General features: G+C 45.7%; 1 protein-coding gene across 1 annotated transcript in view; it reads right to left on the reverse strand.

The window, feature by feature from the left end:
• Positions 1 to 7029: 7029 nt before the first annotated feature.
• HIBADH (3-hydroxyisobutyrate dehydrogenase) overlaps positions 7030 to 23589 on the reverse strand; it is a 117089-nt gene continuing 100529 nt past the window's right edge. Inside the window, exons 7-8 of the mRNA XM_060248700.1 lie at positions 8793 to 8949; positions 7030 to 7948 (exon numbers count right to left, since the gene is read on the reverse strand). Of these exons, the coding sequence (XP_060104683.1) occupies positions 7790 to 7948; positions 8793 to 8949 (316 nt within the window). The 3' untranslated portion in view covers positions 7030 to 7789. The remainder of the gene's footprint in view (positions 7949 to 8792; positions 8950 to 23589) is intronic.

Here is a 23589-nt window from a genome sequence, read left to right on the forward strand (position 1 = left end):
TTCCGGTATGGAAGCTGGTCAGTTACTGAACAGTAACGGGTTTCTGCTGGCATTTCAGACAGACCCGATTCAGCAACTGGCTGCTACCGGAATACTCTCACCTTTTCACACACTCCCGCGGCTGTCCCGGTAGTGAGGCGTGCCTGAGTCGTTACAAACAAAGAGCAGCTTCTTCCACTTTTCAACCCCTCCTTCCGGGTTGAAATTGCTATGGGGTGCTGTGTGAAATGTCCAGTATCTAACCCGGGAGCAGTTTTCGCACCCTTTTTCGCCCACCGGCGTGCGCGATCTCCGGCTTTTTTTTTTTGGAACGTCGGGCTAAGATTGCTATAGCGCTATAGCGACGTATCACAATAGCATCACCATAGGGATGCCTGGGCTCCATTAAGATGCCAAATATCGCCACCGCTGAAACCTGGTAACTTATGTCAATAGAGCCTAGCCATCTCTATGGTGTTGCTGTTGTGATATGTCGCTATAGCGCTATAGCGATCTTAGCCCGACGTTCCAAAAAAAAAAAAAAAAGCTGGAGATCGCGAGCCCGCAGGTAAAAACAGCCGGCGCTGGTGGAAGCGAGATAAGAGCGGAACAGTGTGAAATGGCTCGCTTCAATCACGGAACCCTACCGGAAAAAAAAAATGTGTCTGAAAACTCCCATCCCTGTCTCGGATTACTGCAAGCGGCACAATACTGACTCCCTTCCGGTTTCCACTGGTAAATGTGAAAAGGGCCGTTGACTGAGCTTGCAGTCAAGGTATGTGTGTTAATGTTCACCTATGTATCATTATTTTAATCAAAACAGGCCTTCTAAGTTGCTTTAGACCCTGGTAGAGGGGAAGGAAAAAGGACAAGGCAGGAATATATGCACTTGTCTTTCTACTCCACAATCAAAGGAAGAGTGAGAAAGCAAGAAAGAGACCACAGGGAGAGTGAGAAGTGTGCACAGGCTTCCTACTGTGGAAGCCTGCTCTTATTGGAATCCACAGCTAATCATTTTGAGGGGCTGTGACTCAGTGGAAGAACATTTGTTTTGCATGTCCCTAGGTTCAGTCCCCAGCATCTCTAGTTAAACTGGATCAGGCAAAAGGTGATTTGGAAGACAAGGGGTCACTACTGAGACACTGGAGAGCTGCTGCCAGTCTGAGTACACAGTATTGACTTTGATGGGATCAATGGTCTGATTCTGTATTGGATAGCTTCATGTATGTTCATGGCTGAAAAGGATGACTGCATTGGGCTACTCTGAAATAGCAAAATTGGTTTTATTTACCAATTCCAAAAGGTGTGGCGGAAAACTACTCTTGGGACCTTCTAGTTAAGTTGCAAGACAGAGCTATTTAAAAGAGCTTGTAGGGGAACTTGAACACTATAGATTAGCTCCATTTTATCAGTTTTAATGGTTTTAATAGCCTGGTGGAATCAGCTCCTACTGGACATCAGACATTCTACCATTCCGCAGGGCCTGTAAAATGGAGCTGTTCCACCAGGCCTTTGGGTGAGGCAGTGGGCATCTACCTCAGTCAGCCTCCTTGCTATAGTTCCCAACTTGCTGAGGTGTCCACTTGATTTCACCTAAGTGGTTCAAAGAGGTCTTTATTCAATGTGCTACTACCTGTTTTAATCTACTATTATAATGATTTTATCTATTATTTATTGTATATTGTAACAGGTCAATGACTCTGTTTCTGTTGTGATCTGCCCTGAGCTTGGTTGTGGGGAATGTGGAATAAAAAAACTGAACAAATAGTAGTATAGTATTCAGGGTCTTTTTTGAGCAGGAATGCCGTTCCGGCTGGCTTGACATCAGGGGGTGTGGCCTAATAGGCAAATAAGTTCCTGCTGAGCTTTTTCTACAAAAATACTCCTGTATTAGTATTTATTGTAGTTACTTGCCTTGGATGCTGTCAGGAGACAAGTGAGGTTTATAAGTACCTCAAATAATTATTTACTGTTGACAAGCAGCTTTAATTCAGCAGTTGGTAATAACCCCACTTTATTGGTTGTGGTGATTAGCTAAACTTTGCAAGAAAACATGCAGAATAAAATAAAGATTATGTATTTTTATTCACTCCCAGCTCAAAGGTAGAGGCTGGTGACTAATAGATTATATAACTACTGCACAAACAGCCAGTCTTCCTGGGAAACATAATTCAGCAAACCTCAGCATTTAACAAGCAGACATAACTAATTACCTCCGACCCCTAACGAGAGAGAAGGCTCTAGGTCACAGTTAAGGAGAACAGGGAATAGCAGCTCCATTCCCCTTTTTATCTCTGTCTGCAAAGGATTTTTATTGCAAACTCATTTTGTTCACAAAAACATGCAGATTTCAGCCTGAAATTAAATAACCCTGCTTGATGCAAGAAATCGAACAAGCCAATTGATATTTTTTGATGTTTTTGTAGAATCAAAATCTAGCTCTTCTCCCAATATACTTACACACTTACTTTCCTAGTGATAGTGATCTTATTTCACAATTAAATTGTGTTTGAGAAGCCAATTTAGGACTTTTTAAAATTTCAGATTAAAAAAAAAGACTTCATGGAGAGAAGCATACATTTCCCCAAATTATGAAATCTAATACATTTTATGTATTCACATGGATAGTTATAGGTTGGAATGAATGATCTTGTTCTCAGTTGTTCTTGTGTGTTGTGGAAAATGGACAGAAAACCAAGAATGTGTTTTACTTGCTTGACCATCCACTTAGACTTCCTCTGGATTGCTGTTAATCTATGCCTATGTCTATAGGGAGGCTATGAAATTTGCAGTGACCCAGTTCAAAAGCTGAACTTATCCCCTACCATGATCAGACCATTAGCCAATCAAAGATATTTTCAGCGGGCATTAAAGCAACTCAAACAGCTACTGAATAAGTTTGTAGTTGCCTATTGGTCAGGTCTTGGGGGACCAGCTAGTAATTAGGATCTGATCTGAAAGTACTTCCCTGTACCTTAGCCTTGTTGTGCTGGAACACAGAAAAGCTTTGGAAGCAGGGCCGGCTCACCCACTAGGCAAACTAGGTGGTTGCCTAGGGCGCCGGGAAGGTGGGGTCACCAAATTGGGCTCCCCACCCCCTCCTGGTGCCCCTGGTAAGCACCTAGTTTGCCTGCCTCTTCCCCTGACAGCCACTACCGCTGCCCGCCGCTGCTCCATTTTTCTTCCCTTGGCCTCCCCTCCCCCATGGCTCCATGCCCCCACGTCTTCCCCCCTTCCTGCCGCCTCCTCCTCCCTCCCTCCCAACCCTTCCCCTTGCCACGTGGATTTCATTCCAGAACCGGCTCTACTGTCGTGTTCCGGCTCTCTAAAAAACCCCTTCTCTCGCCCAATCACTGGGTTGCCAGGCAAAATCACACCACGGAGCTGGGGGGCGCTCAGTCTGTCCCGAGTAGTGTCCTGAAAGGGTGCCTTGGCTGCCGCTTACTCCTTTCCCAGCCAGAAAGTGGGGAGGGGAGAAGTCAGAAGCAGTCGAGACGCCCTTTCAGGACACTGCTCGGGACAGACTGAGCACGGCCTGGCTCAGCAGTGCGGTTTTGCCCAGCGACCCAGTGATCGGGCGAGAGGAGGGGGCTTTAGGGAGCCAGAATGCGGCGGTAGAGCCAGTTCTGGCATTGAAATCCACGTGGCGTGGGGAAGGGTCAGAAGAGAGGAGAAGGCGGCAGAGCAGAACCGCAGGGGGGAGGGCGCGGGGGGAGCATGGAGCCGTGGGGGGTGCTTTTGGGGGGGGGCACCAGGCAACGAGTCTGCCTAGGGCGCCATGGGGCATTGGACCACCCCTTTGGAAGGAACCAGAAGCTGACTCACAGCTGATGGGTGATCATCTTGGAATGAACTTCTGATCTATTCCCCCCTCCAAGAAAAACTACTCAGCTGCAAAAGGAAGGAGAAAGAGGTTGCTACTCTTCCCCACTCCAAGCTTTTGACTTGTGCTTTGGAGAAAAAGAAACCATTGAGAAACTGAGAAAGTGCAGAATAACCACCTTCCAGCTGATCCTCATATCTCCAACCTCAACAAATATTTTTGCTGGGTTCAGAACAAAATTTTCCCAACACGAGATCAGAAGCAGACTCCTCAGGGCTACTTTGCCTGCTCCTCCAAATATACAGGAATAGGCTGCAAAGAGCCATCAGCCAACTGATTTATCAGTGCTTGAATGCCACTGGCAAACAGTATGTAAACTGAACTGGAGATTCTTGAGACATGTATATGAGTGCACAAGCCAAAATACAGAGGGCTATTTCAAAGATGAAACTCAGAAACCAATGGCACCTATTAGAGACAAAGTAAACCATTCACAGCAGATAAATGGGAATACTTTCATTTTTGCCCCTGCTCTCCACTATGCATAGAGGATCAATTGGGAGCTACTGGTTAATCTGTGGGTCTATAAATTATTTCTGTAACAATCCAGGAGGAAAATATCAGAGTCCTGTAAATTTTATGCAGTGATTGCTGATTCCAAGTACAGGTTTTACCAGTTCTGATATGTATTTTTCCTCTTCCTCATGTCTCTTCCTGTGTGAGTCTTTGTGGGGAAAGGTTAATGATGTTAAAAGATTAATGAGGTTTATATACATTCTCTGGTACTCTGAATTATGGTTATCTGGTTTAATGCTGGTGTATTGCATTATCATTTATACATATAAGCAGAGAAAACAAAGAATACACTGGTCTTTATAACCTTTATACTCTGCACTTGCCTACGAAAGACAGGTGCTTGCTCTTGCAGAGGAGTGACGAGTGCTGCAAGGATCTGTCCTGGGACTTGTTTGCTTCAACATCATTATAAATGATTGGATGAAAGAATAGAGGGAATGCTTATTAAGTTTGCAGATGATACCAAATTGGGAGGGGTCGCAAACAATGTTCCCTCTGAGCTGCAGAGTCTAGTGAGCAAAAATTCTACTTTGTGAGATACTGACATTAAAGTTGTGGGCTACTGCATAAATTAGTGTGCTCTGGGGTCATCCTTCCTGAGCTAAGACAAAAATGTATGAGCTGGAGGCTAAGTATCTGTGAGCTAGCTCACACTAACTCAGCTTAGAGGGAATACTGGTCGCAAATACAGTAGAAGACAGAGTCAGGATACAGGATGATCTTGATAGGCTGGAAAACTAGGCTAAAACAAATAAAATGAATGTTAACATTCTGCATTTTGGTAGAAAAATAAAATGCATTATTATAGGATAGCGAACATTTGCCTTGAAAGTAGCAGACTTTGGAGGATGGTGGAAGACAGGAGGGCCTGGTGTGACTTCGTCCATGGGGTCACAAAGAGTTGGACTCGACTGTGCGACTGAACAACAAAGCATGTGTGAAAAGGATATAGGGGTCTTAGTGGACCATACACTGAACATCATCATCATCATCATCACATTTTATTTATATCCCGCCCTCCCCGCCAAAGCAGGCTCAGGGCGGCTGAGTCAGCAGTGTGATTTGGTATTTATGTGATTTGGTAGCTAAAATGCAATTTTGGGCTGTATCAATGGTAATGTAGTGTCCAGATCACACAAAGTGAATGTATCTTGTCCAGAGGAGGGCAATGAAGATGGTGAGGGATCTGGAGACCAACTCTGATGAGGAAAGGCTAAAAGAGCTGGGTTTAGCCTGGAGACTGATAACTGAGAGGTGATATGATAATCACCTTCAAGTACTTGAAGGACTGTCATAGAGGATGGTGCAGAGTTGTTTTCTGTTACCCTAGAACAGGGGTGGCCAACGGTAGCTCTCAAGATGTCTTTTGCCTACAACTCCCATCAGCACCAGCCAGCATGGCCAATGGCTGGGGCTGATGGGAGTTGTAGGCAAAAAACATCTGGAGAGCTACCGTTGGCCACCCCTGCCTTAGAAAGTCACACTAGAACCAATGAGTTGAAATTAAATCAAAAGCGTTTTTGGCTAAACATTAAGAACTTCCTGACAGTTAGAAGGGTTCCTCAATGGAACAGGCTTCCTTGGGAGATGGGAGGCTCTCCTTCTCCTTTGGCAGTTTTTAAACAGAGGCTAGATGGCCATCTGACAGCAATGCTGAGTCTGTGAATTTAGATTGGAGAAAAACCCAAAGGTTTCTGTGAATATCCAGCCTCAATATATATAAAGCACAATGAAGGAATTATAAATATAAATGATATATTACAAATAATTAAATCAAAACATAGTACAAGAGATAGAAACAGCACAAATTGGATCCATAAATTTTACATACATTCAAATAGCAAACTCATGCTAGTAATATCCACAAGAATCTAAATCAATTTCCTATAAACTGTGTTGGCAAGTCAAATTTCAGTAAACCACTAAGGCAAGACCTTTTGAAGAGATACTTGAAAGCATTAGATGGCTCTTTGTGTTCTTGCCATGCCCTTTATCAGGGATCATATTTATCATATTTTTGAAAAAGCTAGACAAAGCTGAAGTGAAACAAGGAATCAAAGTACTGCTCATTGCTTTGAAGATTTTCATGCTTGCTGCATGTCTTGGAGGATTTTACTGTTCTTAATGGTTTACTGAAATTATTGCTTTATATATATTGAGGCTGGATATTCACGGAAACCTTTGGGTTTTTCTCCAGTCTACTTATAGCCGTGATTCTCTGTCGGTTGCTGATTCTGTGAATTTAGGCAGATCGTGAGAAGGCAGGCAGAAAGGGTTGTATCAGTGTTTAGTTCTTGTGACCCTTTCTTACATGGCCAGGGAAATGCTGATTACCACTTTGGGGCCAGGCAGCAATTTTTCTCCAGGCCACTTTGGATCCTGGAGGGGTTTTTCTTGCCATCTTCTGGGCTTGGAGCAGGGTTCACTGGGTGTGTGTGTGTGGAGAGGTATTTGTTTATTTTTATTTTTTTATCTGATTTATATCCTGCCCTCCCATGATGGGAAATTAGTGAATTTTCTGCATTGTGCAGGGGGTTGGACTAGATGACCCTGGAGATACTTTTCAACTCTATGTTTCTCTGAGCTCTTGATTGTATGCTCAGAATTCAAAAATATGAAAAGCAAACATATATACACACAACTCATAGTGGTCATTTGCCATCTTAAATTTTATTGGATTACAAAGAAAAGAGATTTACTTTAGATTCATAATAATGTAGTAGTTGGCTAAAACAAATGCATATCAGATGAGGTTAGTATACATAAATATTTTGAAAATGTGAAAGGGTAAAAAAATGTACAAAAATAGGTTAGCAAAGAATAGTGTAGAAATACACACAGAGAGACAAGTGTTTTTAAACTATGCCCACTATTTAAAACCATATGGGTAGTAGCAGCTTTCCAATAAATTGGCATACATTTCTCAACATAACTTTCCACCACTATTCTCATGAGAAATTCACAATTTGTATTTAGGCCAACACTAGGTTTAAAAAAATATCTATAAGAAAAAATTCTTAATCACAAGAACCTTCTCTCTGTTTTTAAAGATGAAATGTTTTGTTAGACAGAAAGTTCAGTTACCAGTCCCTTTAATCACACAGTTGAAAATGATGGCATCATTTTTATGTGCAAATGGTTTGCTTCCTAATGACTGGATTTTGCTTAAGACCTACCATGTTTGTAAATCAGTTATGTATGTATTGTTGTTAAACAAATCTTTTAAAAACCTCTCTAACAACCTGCTGTTTCAGACAATAGATGTTAAATCCAGAAGTCTGCAAAAGGTATGGGTGAGATCATGATTCATGATCTTTGGACTATACCTGTGTATCTATCTGTTGAGTAATCATAATAAGGAGGCTCCAAACAGAACTTGATTTCTAATCATGTCCATTGTCAGAAAAAGGTTCACAAGCTCTCTTCCTCTCGTAAAAACTGGAACACAGATGAGAAATCTTTCTGGGCGTAACCCTTGGCACACATGATCCTGTAGACTTGATGGGCTAGAGACCCGAGAGGGACTGGTGTCTTTGTGTTGGTAGCAGATATCTGGGCCAAACCAAGATCCTGAGATTTAAAACAAAACAAAAGGGGGAGGAGAGAAAGAGGGAGAAGAAAAAACATTCACAGGAGCTGTTGCTGTTGCTTTACAGCAAAATAATAACCTATACATATAACCAAATATAGGTGTTGGCTTATCAGAAAATCATAGTGCTGCAAAGGACCAAAGCACCAAATAATAAACTCAAATCAAGGTTTCAACAAGCATTCTTTTTAATATTTACACAGTCCAGTTCTAATGTCATGAAAATCCTGCCCATCCCTCAGGATACTTCAAAAGTTTTAGTCCTTGGGAAATATAGCTTTCCTTGGGAGGTATTTGTGTTGGCAGTTATAATATTTAGCTTTCTCCATTCTTTGTTGGCTTTACTATCTTTTAGAAAAATGAAGTGTAGTCTGATGTTACATCATTCTACACATATGGTGGATTTTATGAAGCAGAGTTGCCAGCATTTGGAAAAGAAAATATTTTACATTTATAGAACCTTCTTAACAACATTCATTATGAACATAAACAGTGTTAACACTTTTTCCCTCTTGAAAACCAGCTTTCTTGACTCAGTTTAGGCCCTAATTAATAACTTATGCTTTTATGGTGCCTTTATTGTACTGTTATTAAACCTTCAGGATGGGGATTAGCTGCAATCTTAATAACTATTCATATAATTGTCAGTATTGCTAACTAACTTCGTGTTTTATTCCCTACCAAGAGAAAATTCAGTACACCAAAAGCCTGACGTACTGTTAGAACAGTTCAGGAGGAAAATCTTACAGAATACATTTCTCATTTTATTCTGCCGATCAATAAGAAGCAATATTTCTGTACAGGAACATTTCTAATTATACATACCTTGGCCATGAGTGTTGTTCCAAAGCCACCTTGGTAACTGTTAGCAGACGGTACGCCTTCCATTACTCCTGGCACAGGGTTGTATGTATCGCTTGACCAACAACGGCCTGAGCTCATATTTAGGATTTTGGCCAATAGCTTTGGGTCAAGACCTAACCTGCCAAAGGTCAAAGAAGAGAAGTGTTCATGTCAAAATGTGCTCGTCATGGGTGACTTATTTTTATATGTTGTCATCTCTCCACCTTTATTTTAAGGATTGACAAATGATCCACAGCATGGATGTTGGGGTGGGGGAAAGGAGGAAGAGTCTTTCTTAAATTAAAGACTATCAATCCTTGTACACTTTTTGTGTTTCTGGTTTCACCTAGCAATCTGCATGGAAAGTAGAAGGCTCTTCAAAATGGGGGTGCATGCATCCTTTAGAGCTTTTAAATTACACACTCTTAAAATTCAAGTAGTTTTGGAAATTGGTGGAACCATTTTAATTCAAAAAACACTATTTTCAGATCAAAGGGATGACAGCAAGCTTCACAGCAGGAATAATAATCTTAACACATCTCCTCCTTACAGGACATTTTACTATTACAAACTTTCTTTTAAATTTTTTAAAATCTATTTTATATTCTTTTGCTCTAGAGGCAAGTCTGCAAAGCACTGTGACATATGCTCTCTCTGTATTCAGAGACATGCATGATAGTTCTGGGTCAATTGCTGAGAAGGTTACTGATCCTGATAAAACAAAGCTTGTCGAAGCAGAAACATCATTTGTTCTATAGCCATCAGTGAATGGATGGCACAAACCACTGTTCAGTTGAGGGAAGACCATAAAAGAAGAAAAATGTAGCAAAAATATTTTAATACTATAGGCTTTTGAAGCTGGTAGGATTCTGTGGTTGTTGCTAACGAGTTGCAAAGTGCAATTTTATAGTAATTATACTAGCAACGGTAATCAGAAGCAGCAACTTTTAAAAGTTGGTTTCACATTTAAAATTATTAAACCCTGCTGTACAAATATTTGCATAACAAAGGATGAGGAAAAAAGCCCTAGAAAAGCAAAGGATCCAGATTTATTGTAGTCATAATACAACATGCTAATGAGGAAAAATAAGAGCAGGGACTATTTTTATAGCATGGAGTCCAGAGCGTTTTTCACTTTCTGAGAAGAACGTCTCATGCAAGCAACATTTAGTTTTAAAAGACTTACTAGGCCAATATATTGCTTGCAATAAAAATAGTATTTTCCTTGCTGTAGCAAGCAGTGCAGCATGTAGTGAATATAGCATGCTATGTAAAATCACAAACAAGGAATAGTTCCAGGACCTATTGTCACTGGCAGTCTTCTCAGTGAATACCTCTTTTACATTATAACCCTGACATCTCTGATGCTCAACTATTATTTCCCAATATTTTATCATGCTTATTTTTTTAAAAAAAAATACTGTAGCTTGTTACCTGGCTACTCTTTTCAGACTAGCTTACAATTATAGGACTGAGACACTATTAACCAGAAGTTACCTTTCTGACATTTTCTTTTCAAAGGAAAAACATTTGGGTATTGAAATAAAATATACACATTTTCTGGTTTATTTTTCAAGTGATTCACTAAGAAAAATAGCCATAGTTCTTGATAATTTGATGTACCATACATGGGGATGTTTAACAATATACAAAAACCATGGCCACATGATGCTGCCTTATACAATGGATCAGATCAGTAGTCAATCAAAGTCAGTATTATCTACTTAGTCTGGTAGCAGCTCTCCATTTCACATCATTTATTGCCTCATACTTTATAGTGGAGATGTCGGGGGTTGATCCTGGGGCCTTCTGCATGACAAGCAGATGCTCTACCACTAAGCTGCAGCCCTTCTCATCATAAAGAGTACCCTAAAGTTTTCAAACCTCTTGTTAACAAAGTCCGTACATTGTAGAAGTTATCATTATAGTGTCCTCCAGAGCAAACCTTCCTTTGGCTATGTTGTTCATTGGATGCTTCTGATAACTTCCAGCAAAGCTTATTTTATAGATCAAAACTGGACAAAAAAAGTTCCCCTTATCACTGATTTGCAGTCCAGCTCTGTCCAACTATCATGGCAGGATTCTCATTAAATGCCTGCAACCTAAAATATATTTCAAAATCAAAGATATTGTAGGTACACTCAATTTTCAGTTATGGAATTTGAAAGAAAATGTTGAAGTACTCCAATTTTCAAAATTATACACTCTTATACACTATGCAGTTTTCTTCAAGACACCAGAGACTCCCCCTCCCCAGTCCTCTTCTTTTTATCCCTTGCAGCAAGTATATCATTAAAAAGAGCAAGTTAGAGGTGTTTTGCATTTCATCTTCTTGAGGATTCATCTACTGGTGCATAGATAACTGACAGCTAAAATTAGACATGTATTAAAATCAGTTACTGAAGAAGTCCTCTGTCTTCCAGTATGCCCAAAGCTTGTAATGGTCTGAAAGCGGGTAGAATATACAGTAATTGTCATTCAGTAAGAGTCTATCCTAGAAAGTCATGCTTCAGTGGAGAAGACTGAGTTTCCATTTGAAATCAACAAATTAATCCAAGACAGGTATCTGAAAGGGCAAGTTTAATAGGAAGCAGCTACTGGGCTCTCAACCATGATAAAATGTTATTGCTGTTTCCCTGTAAATTGGCTCAGAACATATGATACTTTCTGCATAAGAGCTCTATTGCTGTTCAAGAAATATACTGCTCAAGCTATCAAAACGATGACAGTCTGTCAGTCCCCATAATAACTTGCCACTGGACATGGTAACAAAATGTGCATGTGCGCATGCATTTAAAATTGCCAAGGTGTTCCATACTGGAGGGGGAGGGAAGAAAAGGCACCAATAAACTAGTAGTTTACGTTGCACCCCTTGCACTTCTTCAATAATTGGGACGCATAAACCGTCTTCATAAGCTAACAGGGAATCAGAAAAAACAAAACTAGTCTTGATAAGTAAATGTTTAAATGTTGTTGAAAACTTGAGATAACTTCTTACTAGCTGAACTTGAAGGTTATAATGACAGATCTTTTTCAGGTGTTGGCCTGGAATCACAAAGTATAGAATTTATGACTGAAGTTTCTGAAATCTTGAAAAAGGTCTTAAGTTTTAAGATCTCTCATATTTAGAGATCAAGTTTTGGCCTTCTCGTAGCTTTAGGCAAACAGCTACACACAGGTATCAGACAACTACCTAATTAGAATCAAACTGCTAGAACTATTGAATTTCTTGATAAGAATTATCATCATGATGTCTTGCAAATGAAATATTTGTTTCAACAAAATTTGCTCCTTAAATTACAGGTCACCTCTCTGAAATGTTCAACTAACCAGTCCTAACACAATTTGATTGAAGCCAAAACTGATATTATTATGTAAGTAGCAAAAATACCTGAAAGGTTTAATTGTGTGTGAAGGGATCACAGCTCAAAAACAGACCACATACTTTGCATGCAGCTCAGCCTAAGAAATCTCAGGTTAAGAGCCTCTCAGGTAATAAGAACTGGGTAAGAGACCCAGGGGGACTCATGTCCAGAAAGAGATAATGATGGACCAATAATGGTACAAGGCACAAGTTTCCTGTGGACATACACAGGGCCTTCATTCCATAAAGCAGTCCGTTGAACAGGAATAGATGGACCAGCCGAAAAGCCAAAACAGAAACACATTCATATCCAGTGAGTTTCAATTTTTAAAGATACCTTTAACCTTTTGGAATTGAAATGTAGCCTGTACCTTTCAGATGTTTTTAGCTAATAATAACTATTTCTTCTTCTTAAAAGCATACTACAGCTTAAATAACAGTGATGTTACAGCTGGAAATAGCTAGCTATAAACTGGGGGGAGGGGCTGCAGGGAATCACAGCGAGAGTTTAGAAATCGACAATTCCTTACCATGTGCCTCTCTAGAATTCTCTAAGCATACAGGATTGTATTTCTTCTCCCACCCTTCCTTTTAACTGACTCTCATCTGTTCTCAACCTATTTTTCTGGAGAATATTTAGGGTGGCTCCACACTGCATGCAGAATTAATATAAAGGGCCCACATGATGGTGAATATTGGTACCACTTAAATGATGTATCTCATAAACTTTCCCATCCACAGAGGGAGTTTTGTTATATTATCATCATAAATCCATTTTCCTTGCAGTTTACTGATTCTTACAGAGATAGACCTCCCTTTTCTTTCCAGTTTGAGTCAATCAATGCTATTAAATCATGACAGCATATCATGACTTTTTTATTCCCCTCTGCTTCCCTGCCCCTCCATCAAAACGACATGGTATTATCATGGATTCCACCAAGTTTCTACAAGTTAGGCATATATTTGCAGCTGTTGTGCTCCAAATACAGCTCCTTATCCTTAATGTGACACTCTATACCATCCCTTGTATGACCCTGAGCAGCCATTTTCTTCAAGATATAATGAAAGGAATCCATTTTAGGATGACTGTTTCAAAGCTGCTGCTAAATTTCCTTCTCTCTCCAAGGGTCAAAGAGATCTACAAACTTCTAGTGACACAAGGACATACCTTGCCTGGTATTCTCCTCACAACACACAGGAGTATCTTAATGGCAGAAACAGAAATGGTGCCAATTCTCTACAATCAACTGTACCAATTTTTGTTAAAAAGCAAGCAGATCAGGGACTATCAAAACTATGCTTTCTTGCCATGCAACCAAACCACATGCACCAAAACATGGGGAAATAGTAGTATAAAGACTATACCACAGAGGTTGAATGGAAATTCCATCCAAAAGCAAAAATATCACAACAAATCAGCTCCTAGAAAAATTGGAATGACAACTGAAAAAGAATGGGAGAACAGTGAGGATCAGGAGAACAGTGAGGATCAGGATCAGGAGGGGGGAGGGCCGGTGGGACATGGCCCCTCCATTAAACCCCTCTTCCCCCTGTAGGGCCCCTCCATCCAGTGCCTCCGCCGCCGCCCCGCTGCTGCCTTCCCTTCCCATTGCAACCCCTACCACATTGTGTCGCCCACTGCAGCCTGTGCCTTCTCCGCCGGCCCACTTCCCTTTGTACACCCCCCCAGTGTGCCGCCCGCTCACCTGCCACGGCAGCCTGTGCCTCATCTGCCAGCTCGCCGCAACCGCTACTGCTGCCCGCCCCTCCTTCCCCATCCCTTCCCGTCACCTCCCCCCACACCTCCCTGCCGCGCCTCCTCCTCCCTCCGTTCCCCACCCCATGTGGATTTCCAAGCTGGAACCACCTCTAGCACCGTGTTCCGGCTATATAACGTGACTCCCCCCTGCGGATGGCTGGAGCGGCAGGTAAAACCGCCCTGTGGGGCCGCTCTCACAGTCTTTCAGGACCAGAGTCCTGACAGTGCAGCCTCACTGTTGCTGACTCCTCACTTCCCACTTCCTGGATGGGAGAGGAGTCAGCGACAGCAAGGCTGTGCTGTCAGGACTCTGGTCCTGACAGACTGTGAGAGTGGCCCTGTGGCACAGTTTTACCTGCCGTTCCAGCCATCCGCGGGCGGGGGAGGGGCGCTTTAGATAGCTGGAACGTGGCACTAGAGCCGGTTCCAGCTTGGAAATCCACACGGGGTGGGGAACAGAGGGAAGAGGGGGCACAGGTGGCAAAGTGGTGGAGTTTGCATGACAGGCTCCTCAAGAGAAGCACTCTGTGCAAATGGGGCCATCTGGCCCCGCAGCCCGCTCCACCAGAATTTTACCTCGGGGGCCCTTCCACCCAAAATTTTCTGGCTACAGGCCTGGTGAGGATGATGTCTGAAACTCTGTTTTATGAATGATGGTAACTGAGCTTCATTAGACAAGAATGGGACAGCCTAGTTTGGATATTGCACAAATTGTATTCTGTTTTGATACAGGCAGTGTTCTTTCTCCATATGTAGTGGTGGCTTCTAATACTTCCTTCTATGCTGTGGAGCCTTGTGAGCAAAAATTCTACTGACATTAAAATTGTGAGCTACTGCATGAATTAGTTTCTTCTGGAGCCATTTTTCCTGCGCTAAGACAAAAAAGTGTGAGCTGGAGGCTTAAAAACTGAGCTACCTCACATTAACTCAGCTTTCAGAGAACATTGGCTTGCTATGTCCACAATAAGTGCCCCCCCACCAGGAGATTCTGAGTCACTGTGTCTTCCCACAAGGGTGCTTCTGGGTAGTCTCTCAGTCCCCTTGTATACTCCTACTGGTTTTGGCCAAGACAGAAAAGCAGACAATTAGATCCTAGATTTATTTCCATAGTTTTTAAGTTGCCCATTAGAAATCTTCCTTTTCTTCCCCAATTTGTTTCCCATAAAAATTGGAAGCCACTAAAAATAACTCAGTTTCCTAAGTAAATCACAATCTGAACATATGAATGTTAAGTCAACTATGCATTATTTACCAAACCTATAGTCTGGTCAGAAATAGTCTGTTACTCTGCTTTTAATATTTCTAAATCTGAAAATTAACAAAAAAAATGGGGAAAAAGCCCACCTCATGCTTTAATTAAATGTGCCTGTGACATAAATGGAATATCAATGCAGGCACATCATGATAATGTATGCTTCTGGGAAGAATTTACTACAAGGGAATTCATACTTGATGATACAATTTTTTCACCTTGCAAAAGCTCTATAAATTGTAAATGCTATATGTATTTTATTAGGGAACAATTCTGTCACTTCAAAAACACACTTGTCAACCCAGAGGAAATTGATAGCAGAAGCATTCATTTTTAGTGGTTCTAAACTACTTGAAGAGTGCGTGCGAGTGATCGCTTGCAGGTATGTGTGTGCATGAATGCACAAGAAACTAAACTACTCTATTTTGCTAGCAAAGAGCACTTGCAGTAAAAATTTAAGACTATGGGGATTTTCATGCATCAGAAGAAAATTAAATTCTAGATGCAGATTCATTTCTAAACACAAAATATGACGGCATGCATAGTTTACCTCTTCCTGTTTTTGGAATGGCACCGTTCCTTAGCATTCTAAGCCACAGTCTTAGAATCCAGGCTCAGGTGGTGGTGCTGTGAACCAAATTAATTTGCCTAGGCACCTGCATTTGGATAGCATGGGCAACTGGTACTTGCTTTCATGCTCCACTCGGGGGGGGGGGCAGGAGCAGGGAGGAGCATGGTAAAACAAACCACATTTGTGCCTGTCAAAGCAAGATGGAGTTTGTAGATTAGTGTAACACCTGAATGCTGCCAAATAAGAGAGTTCTGTGAGACTGCAGGCAGAAGGTTTAAAATGAATTAGAAAACAGTTCCTTCAGGAAGCAACTCTTCTTTCTATGGAAAAGTAATTTATATTGAGGAAGGCATCAAACTTAATGTAGTAGCATGGCGGGATACAGGCCGATGTTTCAACATAAAACCACCTGGAACTCAACATCTGGATCAAGGCGGCTCGGCGGTGCTGATGCTGTTAGACCTATCGGCAGCATTCGATACGGTCGACCATCGGCTTCTGGCGCGCTGCCTGCCGACGCAGGGATTCAGGGGTTGGCCCTGCAATGGCTTTCCTCTTTCCTTGACGGTCGGGGACAAAGGGTGGCGATTGGGGAGGAACTGTCCCGGAGACACACGCTTGATTGCGGAGTGCCTCAAGGGGCGGTACTTTCCCCGATGTTATTTAACATCTATATGCGCCCCCTTGCCCAGATTGCCCGAAGGTATGGGCTGGGGTGTCATCAATATGCTGATGACACCCAGCTCTATCTGCTTATGGACGGCCGGCCCGCCTGCGCCCCAGAAAATCTGGACCGGGCGTTACAGGCAGTGGCTAGGTGGCTTAGGCTGAGCGGGCTGAAGCTGAATCCGGCGAAGACAGAGGTCCTTTGCTTGGGTCGTTGCGGCCCGGGAAGGGAAATCCCCCTGCCAGTTTTTGACGGCGCGCCGTTGATAGCGGTGAGCAGGGTCAAGAGCTTGGGGGTACTATTGGAGCCTTCAGATAGCAGCCATTGCCAAGTCCGCATTCTTTCATCTTAGGCGGGCGAGGCAATTGGCCCCCTTCCTGGAACGCGACGACCTAGCAACAGTGATTCATGCTACGGTCACCTCGAGGTTGGACTACTGTAATGCCCTCTACATGGGGCTACCCTTGTGCCGGACCCGGAAACTGCAGTTAGTGCAGAACGCCGCTGCCCGGCTGTTATTAGGGCTCCCAAGATGGGAGCACATACGGTCGGGGCTCCGGGACCTGCACTGGCTGCCAGTAACATTCCGAGTCCAGTACAAGGTGTTGGTCATTACCTTTAAAGCCCTATATGGCCTAGGACCTGCCTACCTTAGGGACCGTCTCTCCCCACACGTTCCCCAGAGAGTACTATGATCGGGTTCACAAAACCTGCTGGTAATCCCCGGGCCAAAGGAGGCCCGTCTAAAATCCACCAGGGATCGGGCCTTCTCAATAACGGCACCTTACTGGTGGAACCAGCTGCCGGAGGAGGTGCGGGCCGTGCGGGACCTAGGGCAGTTCCGCAGGGCCTGTAAGACAGCCCTCTTCCAGCAGGCCTATAACATCTAACTGACAATGAGAATATCTTCCGGATGGAACAAAAATGCATCTACAGACCGCTGGTTTTATTCTTATTCTGTTTTATTAATTATGGTTTTAACTTATTTGTAAATGTTTTTAAACTGAAGTTATGTAAATTACAATGTTGTAAGCCGCCCTGAGACACTTCGGTGAGAAGGGCGGGATATAAGTATAAATAAATAAATAAATAAATAAATAAATAAATAAATAAATAACATAAAACTACTGGAAGTAGACAAGGGCAATTGAGTTTTAAAGAAAAAAACCCCTGAAAGTGGGGGCTTGCACCTAATCTAGTATATCCATGAGGACTTCTATCCTTGGATTATGACTTCCACTGCTTCTGCTTCCTGTGGCAACCTTGAAATCCTGTTCCTGGGGAGAGAGCCGGCCCACAGCAATTTTTTAAAATTTACTTTTGATTTATATCCCACCCTATCATCCCGCAAGCAGGCTCAGCTTACAGCAATAAAAATAACATATCAAGATTATGGCCTCATCAATCAGCTCCCCCCGTGGAATCTTTCTAGCCCCACCAGAATGCCGAGACACTTTGGAACAGCCACTGTTTCCTGTGGCAAGCAGCCCAAGCCAGATCTCAACAGCAGGCAGCCCCAGGGAGACCATGCTGTAGCACTGAGTCCCACTGGTGGGGCCCTGTGGGGGCTTGAGGAGCTAACAGTGTTTGCTGTTGGGATGAATGGAGAAGTTGGGAGACAAGCAATGGGCCTGAGTATAATCGAACAGTATTGCTCCCATGGCACAGATCCTTCCTGCCTGCCTTAGTGGGCAGGGGGATATGCTGCGCTGGATGGGCTGGGCTTGGATTTCACTAACGGGCAGGAGAAGCCAGCACAAAGGCCAAGGCAAGTTAGGACTGGCCAGGGTGGGTATCAACTGCAGTCTCTTCAAGGACCTCCATTTGGGAGACTCTGACCTTTGACAAGTTGGTCAGGCAGGCTGTAATGTACTGGGGTCGGCGCAGTAAGAGACCAGAGTCGGAGAGTGATTTCAGCAAGCTTTACTTCAGGAACACACACACAACACACTGAGCTCTGTTCAAACTTCCCGCTCCTTTATACAATTCTTGCCCCCTTCTGATTGGTCCTTAACTATCTACATGGATTGGCTATTTACAGGGCCCTAAGGGCCTATCAGGGTACAGTATGAGCCTGGATGTTGATTGGCTACTTATGTTTCAATCCTTCCCCTGATTGGGCACGCTTAGGCCTTCTCTGGAACCCTGGTGTGGAGTTCAAGCTCTGGCTTGTTCGGCTTCCCTCCAAAAGTAACAGTTCCTTCCAAAAGTAACAGTTCTCCCATTTGAGCCTAGGACACAACACCCCTCCCCCCATAGTTCCAGCTATCAGGTGACATAGTCCTGGAGATATGCCGGAGGGCGGCGGTCTCGTGTCGAGCGTCGGAGCTCCGAGGGGACTGGGCGTTCCAACTCGGTTGGTGGTTCCGCGGCTGCAGAGCTGGAGACATCTGGGATGGCGGCCCCGGGAGACCTGGGTTCAGCTGCGTGGTCGGGGGTCTCCTCCTGCTGGGCCGAAGCGGGCTCCACGGAACCCTGTTCTGTGTCAGGCTCTCGGGGACTTACGTTGTCCGGATCTGGAGCCTCTGACCTTGGCTCCCCAGCAGGCAGGCGACCTCGGAGTTGGTTGATGTGTCGCCTCAGGAGATGTCCACCCTCCAAGGTCACTGCATAGGAGACCGGTCTGGTGACGTGGTCCACCTTTCCAGGGAGCCAGGCGGGGCCAGTGGTGGCATAGTTCCGTGCCCACACTGTCTCACCTGGGTAGAACCCTCTGGGGGCTTTAAGGTGTTCCGGCGCCAGTCGCCCGTCTGGGGCTCGGTCAGGGTGCAGCTTGTCCAGCAGGGTGCTGATGCGGCGGCCCATGAGGAGTTCTGCTGGACTGCGACCTGTGGAGGCGGTGGGTGTGGTCCGGTAGGCCATTAGGAAACACGCCATGTCTTTTGGCCAGTCTGAGGGGCCCAGACGGTTCAAGGCCTCCTTTGCCTTGTGCACCATCCGCTCTGCCTGGCCGTTGGTGGCTGGATGAAACGGGGCAGAGCGAATGTGCCTGATGAGGTTCCTGGCCAAGAAGTCCTGGATGGATGAAACGGGGCAGAGCGAATGTGCCTGATGAGGTTCCTGGCCAAGAAGTCCTGGAACACTGCGGACGTGAATGCTGTGCCGTTGTCGGTGACAATGGTCTCCGGCAAACCGTGGGTTGCAAAGATGGTCCTCAGAGCCCTGATGGTCGCCTGTGACGATGGCGAGGGCACCTGGACCACCTCCAACCACTTGGAGTATGAATCCACTAGTATGAGTAGAGTCCGCCCATGGAAGGGGCCAGCAAAGTTTATATGCAGTCTTGACCAGAGGGTTTTGGTGGATTCCCATGATTGCACTGGGCCACGTGGGGGGTCAAGCCTTGACACCTGGCACGTCGGGCACCTTTTAACCCAAGCCTCAATTTCTGCATCGAGGCCAGGCCATCAGACATAGCTCCGTGCGAGAGCCTTCATGCGGACTATGCCCGGGTGTGCCTCGTGCAGGGCTCTCAGCACTTGGTCTTGCAAGGGTTTGGGGATGACGACTCTGTTGCCCCATAGTAGGCAGCCTTTGTGGGTGGATAGTTCGTCTTTCTGGGCTGCAAACGGAGTAAATTCCGGCCCAGTCAAGCCCTTGGGCCACCCCCTCCCCACCCAGTCCAAGACACGGGAGAGGACTGGATCACGAGCGGAGCAGGCAGCAACGTCGCAGGCGAGCAATGGCCTGTCCGGAAGCATGTCCATCAGTAGGATCTGATGAGCCGGGGCTGGAACGGGATCCACGTCAGGCAAGGGCAAGCGGCTCAGGGTGTCAGCATGGCCCATTGCCTTGCCTGGGCGATGCACTAGGGTGTAAGTGTAGCCGGCTGGGAAAATGGACCAATGGAGGACCCGTGGGGACAACACCTGAGGAGTCTGCCGGTCCGATGCAAAGAGGCCCAAGAGGGGTTTGTGGTCCGTATAGAGGTAAAGGGCCGGCCGTAGATGTAATAATGAAATTTTTTGACGCCGGCCACAACTGCCAACCTTTCTTTGTCGATTTGGGCGTAGTTCCGCTCCGCCGACGAGAGGGTCCGCGAGTAGTACGCGATAGGGACTTCGGTCCCATCCGGGAGTCGGTGGCCCAGAACTGCCCCCACTCCATAAGGGGATGCGTCGCATGCAAGGACCAAGGGCAGGGTCTCGTCGAAATGGGCAAGGACGGAGTTGGACATCAGGAGGCCCTTGATATCCTGGAAGGCTTTAGCGTGCTGGCGGCCCCACACCCAGGGTCGGCTCTTGTCTAGAAGCCGGTGCAGGGGTTCGGCCACCGCTGCCTTGTGGGGGAGAAAAGCATGATAAAAGTTTAGGAGGCCGAGGAAGGCCTGGAGTTCCTGCTTGTTGGAGGGCGCTGGGGCATCTCTGATGGCACGCAGCCTGGCGTCGGAGGGGTGGACCCCCTGGGCATCGATGGAGAACCCCAGAAATTCCACCCGATCCATGCCCAGGAGGCACTTCTCCCGTTTGACCTTGAGGCTGGCTGTTTCAAAACGTTGTAGGACTCCTCTAAGGCGGGCAGCGAATTCTTCAGGCGAGGCTGCCGCAATCAGCACATCATCGAAGAATGGAGTGACTCTGGGAAGTCCTTTTAAAAGGGAGTCTATTAGTTCCTGGAACAACCCCGGAGCCACACTCACGCCAAATTGCAACCGCTTTACTCTAAAGGCCCCCCGGTGGGTCACAATTGTTTGGGCGTTGGCCGTGGCCTCATCCACCGGCAGCTGTTGGTAAGCTTGGGCCAAGTCCAACTTGCTGAAAATTTTTGCGCCGGCTAGGGTGGCTAGAATGTGGCTTAGGGGAGGGACGGTGGCTCAGTGGTAGAGCATCTGCTTGGGAAGCAGAAGGTCCCAGGTTCAATCCCCGGCATCTCCAAAAAAGGGTCCAGGCAAATAGGTGTGAAAAACCTCAGCTTGAGACCCTGGAGAGCTGCTGCCAGTCTGAGAAGACAATACTGACTTTGATGGACCAAGTGTCTGATTCAGTATAAGGCAGCTTCATATGTTCATATGTTCAATGTGGCTGACGATGGGCACAGGGTATGCATGGGCCTGAAGAGCCTTGCTGAGGGTGCACTTATAGTCTGCACAAATCCGCACCTCCCCACTGGGCTTGATTGGAGTCACAATGGGAGTTTCCCAGGTTGCGTGGGTGACAGGCTCTAGTATTCCCTGTGCAATCAGTTTATCCAGTTCCTCCTCAATTTTAGGCTTGAGCGCGAATGGAACTCGCTGCGCTTTAATCCTAATAGGCCGCACTGTGGAGTCGAGGTGTAGTGAAACCGGGGGACCCGTGTAGCAGCCCAAGGTGCCATCGAAGACAGCTAGGAACTCTCCGCAAACCTTGTTAAAGTCCACTCCGACAGTCTTATTGACCCCCCTGATCTCTAGTCCCAGGGGCTTGAACCAGTTGAGACCCAAAAGGTTTGTAAGGTGGTTCTTGACCACTAGCACTTGTAGCTGGCCCTTGAACCCCTTGTATTGGACTGGGACTGGGCCCACTCCCAAGATAGGCACCTTATTCTTCTGGAAGTTCACTAAGGTAAACCCTGGGTCCCTGAGACTAGGCCTCAGCCTGGTGGGAATTTTAAAAAATGTCTCTGCCGCTATAATAGATTATGCTGACCCAGAGTCCACCTCCATTTGGCAGGGCACCCCCCCGATCCCTACATTGACCCGGATTTTGGAGGGCCTGACTGGCGAAGGTAGGTACTGTACCGGGTATCGGTGGGCGTGGAGAGCGTCGATTTCGAAGTCTGGCTGGCATTCGGAGTGCGCAGATCTTTGCGGGACGTGTGCTCGGGATTTGGATCTGCAGGCATAGGCGATGTGGCTTTCCTTGTTGCAGAGTCGACAGGTGGCATTCCGGAATCGGCAGGTCTTCTGTTCGTGCTGGCCCCCGCAATTTGCACATGCAGGTGGCGTCTTGTGTCTCATGCCTTGTGGGAAGTGGGTGGTCTTCCTTCCTGCTGAACGATAGCCGGGTTGTAGAGCTCTGTCCTCGTCCGAGTCCTCAGTAGATGGTTCAGGGTTGATCTGGTGTGCCGCAGCCTGTCTTGTCGGCCGTGGCTCTGCTGATCTGCCCTTCTCCCAGCTGGTGGCCACGTCGATTGCCTTTGTTAGGTCGCAATCGGAGAGGGACAGGAGTTTCCGCACTAGTTTTTCGTCCCTCAAGCCCCATACAAACTGGTCGAGAAGGGCTTCGTTGAGGTCTGTGAAACTGCATCGGCTTGCCACCCGGTGCAGGCTTGTTAAGAACGCCATGGCAGTTTCGCCTGCCTTCTGTGTCCTTTGTCAGAAGTCCCAGTGCCGGGTGAGCTTGGTTGGCTGGGGCTGGAAATACTTCTCCAGAGCGCTGAAGATGTCGTCCACCGGCGTCTCTGAGAGCTTCCTGGGTTGGAGAAGAGCCCTGGCTAAGTCCACAGTCTCCGTGCCACATGTACTGATAAGCAGAGCTCTCTGCATGGTAGTCTCTGTAATCTTCCGGAAGGTCAGGCATGACTGGAAGCCTTCGACCCACGAGTCCCACAGCTCGGGGCGATCGATGCTAAAGGGCTGTAGGAGGTTGGCTGGAGCCTCCATTCTTGGCAGCGCGTCTGGGCGGCTTGCAAGCTGGGGTGTGCGCAGAACGGAGGTGCGGACCCAGATGGCTTGGATATAGCCGCCTTTCCGTGTTCCTGGTTCTGTTGCTGGTTCTTACTGGCATCCCATCCTCGTCGCCACTGTAATGTACTGGGGTCGGCGCAGTAAGAGATCAGAGTCGGAGAGTGATTTCAGCAAGCTTTACTTCAGGAACACACACACAACACACTGAGCTCTGTTCAAACTTCCCGCTCCTTTATACAATTCTTGCTCCCTTCTGATTGGTCCTTAACTATCTACATGGATTGGCTATTTACAGGGCCCTAAGGGCCTATCAGGGTACAGTATGAGCCTGGATGTTGATTGGCTACTTATGTTTCAATCCTTCCCCTGATTGGGCACGCTTAGGCCTTCTCAGGAACCCTGGTGTGGAGTTCAAGCTCTGGCTTGTTTGGCTTCCCTCCAAAAGTAACAGTTCTCCCATTTGAGCCTAGGACACAACACAGGCTTTCCTCCTTCCCCTGATCCCCTGAACTTTCCTGGGATTCCTTTTTCCACTCTGCTTTTAGACCTTTATGATACAGTT

This window comes from Heteronotia binoei, chromosome 10 (assembly GCF_032191835.1).
Source record: "Heteronotia binoei isolate CCM8104 ecotype False Entrance Well chromosome 10, APGP_CSIRO_Hbin_v1, whole genome shotgun sequence".
NCBI classification, from domain to species: domain Eukaryota; kingdom Metazoa; phylum Chordata; class Lepidosauria; order Squamata; family Gekkonidae; genus Heteronotia; species Heteronotia binoei.